This window comes from Haliaeetus albicilla, unplaced genomic scaffold (assembly GCF_947461875.1).
Source record: "Haliaeetus albicilla unplaced genomic scaffold, bHalAlb1.1 scaffold_135, whole genome shotgun sequence".
Lineage (NCBI taxonomy): Eukaryota > Metazoa > Chordata > Aves > Accipitriformes > Accipitridae > Haliaeetus > Haliaeetus albicilla.
Window position 1 is genome coordinate 37,518 of NW_027212486.1, and position 13,384 is coordinate 50,901.

At 53.1% G+C, this 13,384-nt stretch overlaps 1 protein-coding gene across 2 annotated transcripts; it reads right to left on the reverse strand.

Annotated features, from left to right (window-relative positions):
- Nucleotides 1-1,154: 1,154 nt before the first annotated feature.
- Nucleotides 1,155-13,337, reverse strand: LOC138684211 (electroneutral sodium bicarbonate exchanger 1-like). 2 transcript variants are annotated; one of them, XM_069777912.1, is made up of 21 exons: nt 12,921-13,337; nt 12,062-12,208; nt 11,474-11,609; nt 11,098-11,258; nt 9,992-10,177; nt 9,795-9,883; nt 9,505-9,662; nt 9,038-9,125; nt 8,385-8,531; nt 8,121-8,212; nt 7,611-7,785; nt 7,341-7,474; nt 6,551-6,796; nt 6,337-6,442; nt 5,258-5,419; nt 4,426-4,539; nt 3,926-4,087; nt 3,048-3,299; nt 2,173-2,241; nt 1,456-1,629; nt 1,155-1,356 (listed from the first exon to the last, which is right to left on the reverse strand). In XM_069777912.1, exons 1-21 carry the CDS (start codon nt 13,207-13,209, stop codon nt 1,171-1,173), a joined length of 3,273 nt encoding a protein of 1,090 aa, XP_069634013.1. In that variant the 5' UTR covers nt 13,210-13,337; the 3' UTR covers nt 1,155-1,170. The 2 variants fall into 2 exon arrangements, with proteins under 2 accessions (XP_069634013.1, XP_069634014.1); XM_069777913.1 differs by lacking the exon at nt 5,258-5,419.
- Nucleotides 13,338-13,384: the final 47 nt, after the last annotated feature.

A 13,384-nucleotide genomic window follows, 5' to 3' on the forward strand; every position in this document is an offset into this window, starting at 1 on the left:
ACATGCAATCCTTTACCTTCTTCCTCCCTGGATTCAAAGGGTTTCTGTCTTCAAAGTGAGAGCCTTCCGTACGGTCGTTTGTGACATTTCATCCAGGATAATAATCTCAGAAGGATCAGTCCTGCAATAAATATTTCACATAGCAATCCGTGATTATGGGAACTGATGCCACCAAGGGCATTAGCATCAGCGAGAGGAACAGCGGAGCCCCGAGAATCAAAGCTCCGCATAAGTGTGGGAGGTTTTGCTGGATGAGGAGTTTTGGGAGGCAAGCCGGGGAGCTGCAGAGCAACAGCTCTGTGCAAAGGCTCTTGCTGGGGTCTAGCCCCGGTGCGGGTTCCTAAGCCACTGCTGGTACAGATCACGCCTGCAACTCCGCATGTGTAAGTATGAGGATCTCCAGCTACCGTAAAGGCACTGATGATGCAAGGTTTGGGGGTCAAACGCGAGTGCTGCAGCCGCTCTGCTTGGGGTGGCTTGCCCTGCGATCACCTCCTGCAGCCCTGCCCCCGAATTTGATTTTCCCACCAAGCTGCCTGCTGGTTTCTGTGGAATGCCCCACCAAGAGGCAAGTGGAGAAAACTCTGCCAAACACCTTCAAGCTAATCTTGCCGGGGGTCCTGGCGCTTGCTGGGGCTTTACCTGTCACTGCCTTGCTTTGGGATATCCACGTCGCTCGTCTTCCCCACGTTCAGCTGAACTGAACTTGCAGCAGCAGCAGCTTCCACCACCCTCCTGGACTCCTGATGTAAAAAAGGGACAAATCACGTTCTCTGTCTTTGGTCAAAGTGGAGATAAGCTGAATGCCCAGCACAAACTTAGCAGTCTGCCCTCCCCTTCTGCCCCTTGGCAGCTATAGGTATTAGTGCAGCAGGGGAGAAACCGTTCACTCCAAAGATTTCGGGGCAGGGGGATTGTGTGTTCAAAACACGATTATGAGCAAATCTTGCCAGCAGCAGCAGCAGCATCTAATAATAATCATCATAATGATAATGACCTTTGTGAAAAACGACTCGTTTTAAAAATTACACCTGTATTCAAGTGTTCAGCTCACTGCTACTTGAGGAAACAAAGGTTACAACGTGGGACCCAGCCTATTGGGATCTATTTCGACTGAGTGCTGATCTTCCCCCAACGTTTCCAGACAAGCTGAAAGAGAAACAGGCAATCTCACAGCCCGACGGAGATGTCCAGCCCCGAGGACCCAGCAAGCCTTACCTCTTCTTCTTCTCCAGCTTCATTTCTGGCATCGTCCAACTTCTTCTTCCTTTCTGGCATAAGGTCATCCAGAAAGCTGAGCTCTCGCTTTGAGAAGCAGAAATCCATCGCTTTCCGGACAAAGACGAGAGCCAAAACCTTCGCGAGTAAGAGGGAAGATGCGGTGAGCTCAGAGACGATGCCACCTCTCACTCCAACGCTGCAAACACCCCGCTGCCGAGCGGCGGCAGCTCTTACCATCATGGGAAAGATGATGGCGGCACGGGACACCTTGATGGTCCAGAGCAGGACGAGGCAGGTCAGCTGGATCACCGTGAACAAATGCACCTTTCGCAAGGGCACGTGCCGCAGGTAGATGAAATCCGGCTGGTGTTTCGCCGGCATCCAAAACAGCTTCAAGCGATCAAAGAACTGCAAAACAAAAGGGAGAGGTTGCCACCTTGGGACTGCGGCAAGGTTCTGGCCCTCTCGAGACGGGGAGGCAGTTTGCAGCATCTCGCTTGCCGTCAGAAATCCTGGATCCCACCGCGTTCCTCCTGGGAGCAGCACCCATTTTCCCTTTGCTCCATCTATCAACCGGCTTGCCCCCGAGAGCTGCCCACCAAACGGCAACTATTCCATGCCATTCCATTAGTAGCATTTCTCGGCCCACTGAATCCCCCAAGCGAGGATTTCCACCAGTGGTAGAAACTGCCTTCCCTTTGCACTGAATTCCCCCGCTTTCACGTAACCAAACACTGACCTGCCCTAAACCCTGAAACAGAGAGCGCTGAACTTGCCTGGTCCTCCCAGCCCTATATACCTCCTGTGCCTCCACCAATCTTTTGCTTACACAAAAGACTTTCATTGCTTGCTCTGCAAGAAGTTTTTCCCATGCCACTGCTTTTTTCCCTGCTGCTACGGAGACAAAATACCAGGGAGCCGACACGCTGCACGCTGTAAAAGAGTCCGTACCTGAATTCCTCTGAGCGACGACACACCCATGTAGAGAAAGACGCCATAAAGCACAGGCATTGGTATAAACTGGGGGGGGAGAAAGAAAAAAAAAAAAGAATGCAATCGTTTCTTTTTCTATATTGCATTTTCAGTATTACCACCCTCTTCCACAGGCACTGCCTAAAATTGCTTGAAGCTTTCCAGCTTCCATTCAGGCTTAGAGATGGGTCAGATTTTAACCATTAAAGATTTTGTGCGCACGAGTGAGCTAAGGCTCTGCTTTAGGCTGAACTTTGGAGTTACCTCTCCTCAGAATAATCCTATTTTCCAGAAAGCTTGGAGGAAAATAGGCAATTTCACCCGTGCTGCCCTATGCCGCAGTCCGTGGCAGCAGAAAAACACTTCTGCCTATTCTTGGGGCAACAGGCAAAGGCCACATGCCTCCTTTTAGCCTAGAGACGAGATTACTTTGTGGGAGGAACGTGCAAGGAAGCCCACGGGGATGACCTCAGTGTGTTTAGCTCCTGGGAATGGCTGCTCCGGGGCATTTGGGCAGCAAATTGCAGCCAGTAAAGGGCTGCCTGTTTGAAAGAGAGCAGATGTGCTGGTCTGAATATGCTCAACTGTAACCCATAAACATGGGCGGGCCTGAAAGACACCCGAAAATTCAAGCAGTTGCGTTGCTCGCTCGCCTCGAGCACACCAAACGGGGGCCTGAAGGGCTGCAAAGCCTAACCGAGGCTGGTTCCCACCGTGGGTCGAGCCCCAAGGGTTGGGATCACCTCCTCCTCCTCTGCTCCACAACTAACTCCTCAGGCCTGCAGAGAGGGGACTGGTTTTCTGTAACCTCCAACAAGCTCGCGGTTGTTGGGTGGTTTGCATTTTCCTCTCACCTTTAACACGGAAGTGAAGAAGACGGAGCAGCCCATGAGCACAAAGATCAGCAAGCCAGTGACTCTCTGCTCTCGTATCCCCAGAAACTTGGGTTGTTCTCCTGGAGCTGAGCAGTCAGACTCTACTTTGAGGCTATTCACGTGGGTGATGGACAGGACGGTCGCAGCCACAAACCAGGGCAGCCCCATCACAGAGCACACCCCGAGCATCACGGCCACCACAAAAAGGTCCAGGTGGTACCCGCATCCTTTCTGCAGGCAGGAAAACAAGAAACAGAGCATCCCATAGCACAAGAGCAAGGAGAACGTCGCAAGGCAGACTCAAACCCGGCTCGAGCACAAGTCAACTTCTTCAGAATTTAAAACAAGAAATGGAAACAAGTAAGGGTGTATGCAAGCTTTGCACACGCACCTGGCATGAAAATCGGGCAGGAGTTCAGATGCAAGGGATATGGGGAGCTTGTGCGATACATACTTCTCCAAAAAAAAAAAAAAAGCCACCCCACAACCCAAAACCACCAAACCATTTTTTTCACTCACAAAGAAAATTCTACCACTTGCAAGGAAGGCGTGACTCTGAGTTATCCCTGGCAGCGCATCAAAACAATTCATTCCCCGCACCTGCTGCTGCTGCCATTTTAAAACAAAAAGGCGCTTCTATATTGCTCCAAGATTAATTTGCTCCTCCAAAAGGTTGCTCATCTGAACTGCCCTGTCACTTGCTCCCTGCATCATCGTTAATCCAGGAGAGCATCCTGCCACGCAGCCTGGCCTTGTCCCAAACCAATGCCTTCAGAAAGCATCGGGAATAAGAGCTTCTCCCCAGACCTGCAGCCCAGAAGGGGCTGGGGCTGGGGTCATCTCTCGCAGGCCCTTACCTTCAGCTTGTGCTCCTTCCTGTTCACAATAACGGCACTGATCTGCTGGTCCATGAATATCAAGATGGTGCAGAGCAGAGCTGGGACGAGCGCAGCCAACACCGTCCACCAAGGGTTGGGTCCTATGGGGTTGATGAACCACCCGCGGTCGTCTCTGGTAGGCTGCAACAAAGCCCACACGTCAGCATCGTCTCCCAGCCCAGGCACTCCACTGGCTTTCATTTTCCCCTCCCTCCCTGTGTCAGAGCACCTCCCAGCCCTGGCTTCACGTCCCCCTCTCCCGTGGGCTTCAGCAGTGCCGGTGTCCTCTTTGCAAGCACCTCTAGATACTTCTCCTGTAGGTATCTAGTTTTGGGGCCATCTTCTCGGTTCCAGGAGGAAGCAAGGCACTTGGAGGTGGAAGAGGAGATGCTCACACCCCCAGCATCTCCTCCAGACTCAGCCCTGCCCTGCCCCGGCATCACCTTGTGGCACCCCCACGTGCCAAAACACCCCAGTACCTTGAACGCATGGGGGACCTGGAGCTTCGGCGATGGGATCCCAGCCACAAAGTCAAGGAGCACCATGATGACGATGGTGAGGAAGACAGCAAAGTCGCTCACTGTGGACCGTACCTGGGGCAAGAAACCAGAGGTGAAAGGGGCATGGCAAACAGGGCCGTAACGTGAGATGCCAGAGTTGCAGACATCCACAACGTTAGGCTGGTTAACCAAATCCCACCACCCCTCTGAGCACATGCAGCCTGATCCCTTGCTTAGATACTGTTGCTGTGTTTGTCCCTGTGACATCTGGTGTCAGACAATAAAAAAAGCTTAATTAGGTGGACAAGGGTTGGTTTAAGTCAAAACCTAAAAATAATAATAATAATATTAAAAATAAGAAAACAGATGTCTGCCACTACAGCTACACTCACAGCTACAATGGCAACAAGGCACTGAGGCATCCTTTAGTCCTCAAAAGGAAGCTCCTCATTCGAATCTACTTTCCGCTCGAGCACATAATGCGCAGAAGGTAAGGAAAAAAAAACCAAAACCCCAACCCCCAAAACTTTGGGAAACCTGACTTCCTACTACCTGAGGAGGAAAAATAAAAAAAAAATAAAAAAAAAAAAAATCTTCAATCTGGGGCAGGTCACAGGGCAGGTGGGAAATGCTACGATGATTTTGCACTCATGGAAATGAGTGCGGGACGTCCAAGCTCTTGGAGAGCTTGGCCTGCAAGGCCAACGTTTCCCAGCTTGACCAAGGCGGGGCAAATACTGCTTAGTGCTCCAGGAAAGCCATTTTGGGAAACGAGTGTGGAGATGGATGCTGGCCACCATCTTCTACTTACTCTGGTTGGAAAGTAGCGGCTGGTTTTAAACTTCTTCAAGAAGCCTGACAGGGCAAAGGTGGCGAAGAAGAGGATGCAGCACCAGAGGAACACGTCAGGCGTGTAGGGGCCGTCGCGTCCACAGGCAGGTCCTTGAAACTCCCCACGCAAATACCGACATTCCTGGAGAGACAGAGCGTCAGGACACAAAGGCAGTGCACGTGCGGCAGGGAAACCTCGCATAGCTAGGGGGTTTTGAGGACCTCGGTCCAAGATCCACGACCCTGTAACTGCTCCTGCCAATGGAGATTTATATTTAATGAGCAGCAGCAGCTGAACAAGTGACACATCGAACTACAGAGCGGAGAAATGAGACGTGAGGGGACGCCATACCACACACCCTCGGCACATCCTCTGCCTGCCATTCGAGCAATCGTGGCTAAAGAAGACACCAGAGGGGAAGGAAACACTGGAAACTCTTGGGGATAGAGAGAGAGGCAAGAGGGAAGGAGGGCTAAAGAGAACCATGGCAGGAAAGGAGGAGAAGAGACAAATCGTCCCTTCCCAGGGGAGGGCTCGCAGAACCTGGCCAAGAGGGGATGAAGGCCACCGTAAGAGCCTGCCGCCCTAGGCCCGGGCTCTGCTTCCAGCAACAACAGCCTGAGAGGCTGCTCAGACATTTATGCATGGACCTACAGACAGCACTGAATGAGAAAGCAAGGCCTGGAGTTACTAGGAACCCATTAAGGAGGCCAATTACTACCTTTCAAGCATGAACTTAAGTCCTACAACTTCTACAGTAATCAAACCACCCACTACTTAACCTTCCTCCCAGTCAGAAGTACTGTCCTGCAACAGGCTTGAGGGGGACACTTGCTACCCACAATGCTGGGGACCAGGTAGACTGGGACAAGGTGGACTCTCCTCCCCAGGACCAAGCAGGTTCAAAGCACACGCTAGATCTAAGCAAGGACTTTTCCGAGCAGCACTAGCACAGTTTGAAGCCCATCATTCCCTGAAGGGCTCTGACTTTTGCACCATGCAAATGCCCCCGGACCCCATGGCCGCGGCGCGAGGAAGCAGTGGCTCGGGGCACTTACGGTCACCGTGAGGTTTTCCCAGGCTATGCCAGACACGTTGATCTTGTTGCTCGCCCAGAAACGCAGCGTTTCGTTGCTGGGATGGGTCGGTGCCTCACACTTACAGCTGGCAGGAGAGAAGCCAAGACGGGGGGGGTAAGGGAAAGGCGATGGAGGTGCAGCCCGGAGCTCCTGCCAAGGGGCAGCATCTTTCTCAGGGGGAAAAAAAACCCACTAGTAGCTGGTGAGGAAGTCCAGCTTGCTGTGCATGTGCACAGGGTAGGTGTCTCGCAGGTGACTCAGCTTCTCCAGAGCCTCGTAGATGAAGATGATGCAGATGAGGGAGGCAAAGGCTTCTTCCGTGAAGCGGGTGACGTAGCACACCAAACAGCTGGCGTCGGTGGCCACCAGCACTATGCACAAGAAGGCGGTCCACAGCCCAATGCACGCCCGCAGAGACAGATAGGAGAGCGCGTACTCCCTGCAAAAGCAAAATGAAACAAAGGCTGGAAAGGCCAGCAAGAGGCCCTGAGCCATGCCTGCCTTCGGGGAAAGCGGGGAGCAATTTTGGAGCGTGTCAAGGCTGCGGATGGGAAATGCCGTTTCCATGTACTACCACAGAGAGCCTCGGGGCTGTGGTGTAGGGTGTAGACCCACAGGAGGAGAGGCCAATTACTTAGTTACCACTGCTGAACAAGGATCTTGTGTTAACACCTTGGAGGCTGCTCGAGGTCAGGTCCCTCTTGGGCCAGGTGGTGTTCTCCCACATCACCCTGACGCCCTAACACTGAAACCAGCTGGGTGCGCACCCAGTCACCTGCTGCCAGCAAGCTGGGGCTTAATAATAAACCTTATGGCAATATAAGGGTGGTTTATCTCCCATCAAAGCCATCGCAACAAAAGGACTGTCACTAAAATCTAGCAACTACCCCTAAGAAAAAGAAAAGAAAAGAAAAGCATCTTTTCTCCATCACTGCCCCCTTCTGAAGGCTCTCGCAGCACCCAGCTGCGGCAGCCAGCCTTACTTGCAGAATTTGTAGAGGATCTTCTCGAACACGAGCACGGGTCCCGTGCTGCCGAGGATGGTGAGAGGTTGGCCGGCAAAGAGGCAATACACCACGCCGGCCATGGACGCGCCCAGCAGCGACTCCATGGCACTCTGTCCGGGGAAGAGAGGCAGCCGTGAGTAAATAAATCGTTAGGGAGAAACAACAACCAAAGCCCATTCACTGCAGCAAGGACTTTGGCCTGAGTTTGATCCTCCCCCATGGCCCCCAACAGAGAGAGGGGCTCACTATGTGGCCATTGGTCGCCTCCCCCAGCAGTCCCCCGAAGGTGATGACAGGGGACATGCAGGCACAGTAGAGGAAGAGGAAGGACGCCAGGCACTGCAGGCTCAGACCATCCCGGAAGTCGCTCCAGAACCACGGGGCTTTCCGCTTCACGTCCAGGGTCAAACCTCCAAAGAGCCTGCAGGAAGGAAAAAGAAGAGAGTCTGTTCTCTTGGAGGAACACGCTGACTTTGCTTTGCTGCAGAAGGGCAATCACAAGCACAGAGCAACTTCCGTGGCTAAAAAGAAGCACTCTCCTTCATCCCAAATCAAGGAAACCTGCGTGCAATGGTGATGGCTGGGGCTGAGCCCAGCTGCCCAGATCTCCCCCCTGCCCAGCCCAGGGGACCAAGCTGGTCATGTGGAGCCCCTTCACTGAACCAGCTAACCCCAAAGACCTGCTAGAAGGGAAGGTGCATGCTCAGATTTGAGGGGCAAACAGAAAAAAAACACCCAAACTATTAAAGCTCCCACCTTCCCGTCCGCTGCAGTTCAGGGCCACAGTGTTTCTCCAGCGTGCTGTGAGAAGCACCGTCATCAAGAGCTCCTGGCGTCTTCCTTTTTTCCTGTTAAAATGGAAGTAAGATAAAGCTATGGACTTGCAACCACTGGCTCGTTTTGCTTCTGGTCTGGCTCTGTGACTGTGTCAGAGCAGGACCTTGTGAATTTGGGCCCCTGAACAGCATCCCCAGCTGTCCTGCCCGTCCCCCTCGCGCCTCCCGCCGACGCGTCACCCACCTGCGAAGGGACGTTTTTCGGGGGCTCGATTCGGATCGATGGATCCCACTCTCCTGGCGGCAAGACCGTGACCTGATCCAGAAACTCGTCGATGCCAGCCACCAGGTCAGCCCCGTTCTTGGCTTTATAGGCAACGTCACGGAAAACCTGCCAATAGAAGACGACCTGGTGAGAGGACAACCCAGCTCGGATGTCCTAACCAGTGCAATAAACTCTTGCCTAAACGCAAGGCTTTTTCCCCAAAATTTCCTGCTGGAAAGGGCAGGAAATATTCCCCCAAAAGGAAAAAATCTGTGCATCATGGCATTTGTAATCGTCTCCCCCACGAGGCCCCTGTCCCCCATGGCACACCATACCCTTCTGCTTAAAGAGCAAGAGAAGTTTTACTGGCCCTGGCAATGCCACCACTGGGGACAGCGTGCTGGGGACCCCGGCGAGAAGGATGAGGTGCAGGATGCACCCCGGGTGGGATTTCAGCCTCCAGGATGTGGCGTGATGCAAATCTGCGTGTTTGCTTTGGGGTGAGAAAGAGGGCTGGGCTGTTTGGAGAGCTGCGGGCAGCTGGGACAGCAAATCCTCTTCCTCACTACTTCAGAGACAGGGAGAGCTGAAGAAAGGCAAAAATGACCCGGAGCTATCTCATCTTGTCGCACCTCATCCGTCATGATAGTGGCCATGGACCTGCCGATCTCATGGTACTGATGGGCTTTTCCTTCTGGCCCAAGCAAAACAAACAGGAACCTGGGCAGGAAAAACAAAATGAGAGAGAGAAAAAGGTGTCCTTGCTCCGAGAGCACCCAAGGAAAGCCCTGGCAGCTCCCAGCCCAGAGCGTGGCTCAAGACGGGACACGTAGGCTCAGCGACGCCGCGATGAATTTGAAATTCTTCCAAGCCGACGGCAAATTTAATTTGGGGGCCAACTTTCATTACAATTGGCCGATGGGTTTAAAAGCTACAGCAGGGAATGGAGAAACGAAGGCGAGGAGATGTGGGTGGGGGAAACGTGCTTGCTCCCCCTCCCACTCGCCTTGTTCCCTTGGGACACCAAACTGATGCCTGCAACTTGATCTTTGGTTGGGTGTCTTTTTTACGGAAAAAAATTTGCGCTTCTCATTCGCACCTTGTTGGGATGGGAACTTCTGTCATGCCTGAGAGGAGGACAGCCGGGCTCAGGCGGACAAATGCCACGATGGGCTGGTGAAGGAAATCCAGCTCTCCTACCAGCACGTTGGATGCTTCAGCCCCGGTGGGAATTTTCTTCATGAAGTGCAGCTCCGCCTGGGCACGACAAGCGATTTTCAGGCAATTACCCCAACAGCAAAGCCCACAGCGCTCTGCAGCACACTCTGCAGCCAAGTCTGCAAGAGCAAAGCCGGCCCTAAAGGCGTAAGAAAGCTGCGAGTGTCTCACCTTGCTTAAATCCATTGCTCTGCTCTCAGGGTTCACCCCATCTTTAGCTTCCGCAGCGGTGGGAGAAGGACAAGGGGTGATTGTTTGGGCTGGTAGGAAGAAGAAAGACACTCAGAAAGATGGGCAAGGAGCAACTGGGACGCTTCTCCTTTGCCCGGACAAGTCTAATGGGGCCACAGCCCTGCAGAAACCCTCACCTGGCTTGTAGAGGAGGTGCAGGTCTGACTGCCTCTTGCTCACGTCAGCAAACGAGCAGACAGCGGGGAGAAGGTTGGTTGTCTTCTCGTTCTGATGGTGGTGCTTCCTCAAAAGGACTTCTCGAACCTGCGCCCGCATGTGCTCGTCAAACTCCGTGGACTGTTCTTGCTGGGCCAGGATCATATCTGAGGATGGCAAAGGGAAACGAAGCCGTCAGAGCAGAAACCCCAACAAGTCCCGACCCCCAAAGCCCCCAGGGAAGGCTGTGCCACACAGGCTGCACCCTAATGCCGGCTCAGCCTTGCACAGCAAGGCCTTTTAACAATGTTCAGCCTTTGCAGCGAAAACGAGAATTTTCTTTTGCTAAGAAACATCATCCAAGTGCTTATTCATCATTCCGCTAAGATAAATATTGCCCATTCTAAATAACGCAATTTTCTTGCCCGACCTGGCCTTTCTGACTCTACACGTTTACCCAAATTATAAGCAATCTAGAGCACAGACGTTCCCAGAGTTTCCCGTGCTGATCGAGTGCAATTTGCCGAGCCCAGGGAGAAACGTGCTAAGAACGGCTCCGACTTCTCCAGCCCTTGAAAGGGCTGAATGGAGACCTGCCGCCAGCCAAAGATAACTTCTCCAAAGCGGCTTTTGCAATTAACTTCAAGTATCTTCCCCACAGGAATACACTGCTTGGTCATCGCCAGATAACCTCTGCCTTAAAACTCTTCAATGCTGGATGTTAAGGCAAAAGTAAGAAAAAGAATGCGAGGAAACAGCTTGTAAGAAATCGTTCCCTTAAGGAGGTTCAGCTCTTACGCGGACTCCGTATTTCTAAGAGCAGCCTGCTAAGCCCTGACACACGCTCCTTTTTGGCTGCAGAACATTCTCTAGTGGCTTCTCCAGCCCCACAAACTGCTTTCAAAAGGACCCCGTATGGGAAGAAAAAAACGGTGCGACTGTTGCACGCCCAGTCTACATCCAAAAACAGCTCATGAGAAAAACACAGTGGGACTTCTGGAAAAGGACGTGCCATTAGGGCAGGGTCTGATGTGGGAGTGAAGAGCTGAGCTCGGCCGTTCCCGGAGGGATGCAGTGCCCACGGTACCTGCAATCTCTTCGATGCTGTTGGCACAAATGTCCAGCAGCACCGACCCGTTGCTGATGCAGCTCCTCAGCTCGGAGAGGCTGTGCAAGGACAGCGTGCCAACGTAGGGCTTGCTCCAGCGCTCGCCGCCATCTTCCACGTCCTCCTCAAACTTCAGCCACCTGTGGACATCGGGTGCGATCAGCCCCATTGCAAGAAAACAGCCCCAGCTCTGCAACCCCTTTGACAGAGCCACGGGGTGGCAAGAGGAGAAGGCTCCTCGTGCCGCCACCTGCAGCTGCAAAAGCTTCGCGTCCTGGAGGGGAGAAAGCAGAGCCCACGGGCGCTGCCGGTGCGGGGACTCCTCTCCCACCGCAGCCAAGCAGCAGGGATTTACCTTGCCGTTTCCTTCCACTCGGCATCTCGGCCCTCTTTTACACAGATCTCATCCAGCTCGGAGAACAAGTGGTGAGGGACATGCTGCTCGTCCTCCTTGGTCCTGAGAATGAACTGCACCCGCTGGGACGGGGAGCCTGGGGGCAGAAGGCAAAGACCCATCCCGTTACCGCGCCTCAACACAGCTCATCACGCTCACGTGCAAAGTGGCCATCAGCACCAGTGCAGCCATAAACACTGGGCTGGCCCCTCTCCTCTGCGTCTGTCTGGGCTTGCACAGAGCCATGGAGAAGGAGAAGCATCTAGTCCACCTCTGCATAAGGATGGGCTGCTTTCCTTCCCCACATTGCCATTTTTAAAGCCAGGATCCCTCTAAGGAAGACGAGCCTACACCCATTAGGCATTTAACTGCATTAAAAAAAAAACCCCAACCAACCAACAAAAAAAAGAAAACTTGGGAAAAAGAGGGTGTTGCTCAATAAGGCCACTTTCCCTCGGAAGAACAGCAACTCACTCAAACTAGCCACGGGGACCTGCTCGCAGAAGGCCCCAGCGCCCACGTTGCCCCCAGGAGTTTAGCGAATGCCGCGGTGGGACTTACAGTGGTAGCCCTGCTCCGTCGGGGCAGAGTCCTTCTCCCGTTCCCCTTCCCGATGCTTCTGGCTGTGGCGTCGGTGATGCCGGTGGCTCTGCCTAACCAGTGGCATCCACGCGCCCACGTACAGGGTCCGGTGGCCTGCGAAAAGCGAAAAAGCGGCGTGTTTTGCAGCACTCTCGGCATTGCAGCAATGGTTGAGGTGGCCGGTGCCTTGCTAAGCCACGGTTAAATCCCAGGAGCAACACCACCTTCCCTTAATCTTATTTTCACCGGACCTCCTTTTTTGCAAGCCTATTTTACTCGAGCTTTGCAACAACACAGCAACAACAAGCGTTGGCTCCGCCTCATCTAAAAGTGCCCTGAAAGTATCGGACCTCTTCTCAAATTCCAGCTTCGGCTGGACAACACTCAGACTTGCTCATTAAGCAGCAACACAAGCTAATTATTGTCAAAATCTCTGTATGGCACGAGGCGACAAGAGACGGTCAAATCAGTCCCATCGTAATGAACTCCAGAACAAAAAAAGAAAATCACAGCCCCGCGTCTGCAGCCCTGAAATGATTCTCCTGACCTCTCCAAGCCAGGAGCAGCCTCTGCGAGAAAAAAAGCCGTCAATTATCGAGCCCCGTGGCTACAACTCACACCGTGGCCTCCTGGGGGCCTTTTTCCCTCCGTTTAAAAAGCCGTAATAGTAAAAAACCTGACAATAACTGTGCTGCTTTATTGAGAAGCGCGGCACGTTTTGCTGCACGTGATGCGACACCCAACAAGGCACACTGGAGAGACTTTGTGCAATGGGAAAACGCGCTGGGCTGGTGGCTCCTCTACCAGGATCTCAGCAGAGACTCACCTTCCAACTCCTCCTTCTCATAGCAAATACTGACAGCGTTGCTCCTTCTTCCCCGGTCGATCACTGCCTCCTCGTCATGTCTCTGTTTAGCAACGACAAGAAGGGAAAAGTTGGGGCTGGGGGTGGAGAGCTCCCTTACGTCCTCCCAGCCATCATCCAGCCCTGCGTCCACGCGAGTCCACGAGCCATCACGCCTCTGCGTGCCTCCTCCTCCTTCAGGCACAGCCCTAAAACCACGGACTTGTAGGAGGTTTTTCTTCCCATACGCAAATAAAACAGCCCATAACATCACCTGTACTGCATACCATGAGAGTCTGGACGTATTTCATACAGCAGGAGAGGGATGACTGTTTCAGACCAAAAAAACCCACCTCCTGCTTTGTTCTTCAGGTTCCTGTCTAAAAAAGCGATTTCCAAACTGGAAAAAATAACCCCAACCCACAAAACTGCACTTTTGAGCCCCA

Bases quoted from the DNA above. Each gene is read 5' to 3' on its own strand.
- LOC138684211 (XM_069777912.1), bottom strand. From the start codon at position 13,209: ATGTTATGGGCTGTTTTATTTGCGTATGGGAAGAAAAACCTCCTACAA. The intron at 8,532-9,037 runs GTGCGACAAGAT...TTCTATTGGCAG, and splicing joins CCACTATCATGACGGATGAG to GTTTTCCGTGACGTTGCCTA. The intron at 8,213-8,384 runs GTGGGTGACGCG...CCATTTTAACAG, and splicing joins CGAAAAACGTCCCTTCGCAG to GAAAAAAGGAAGACGCCAGG.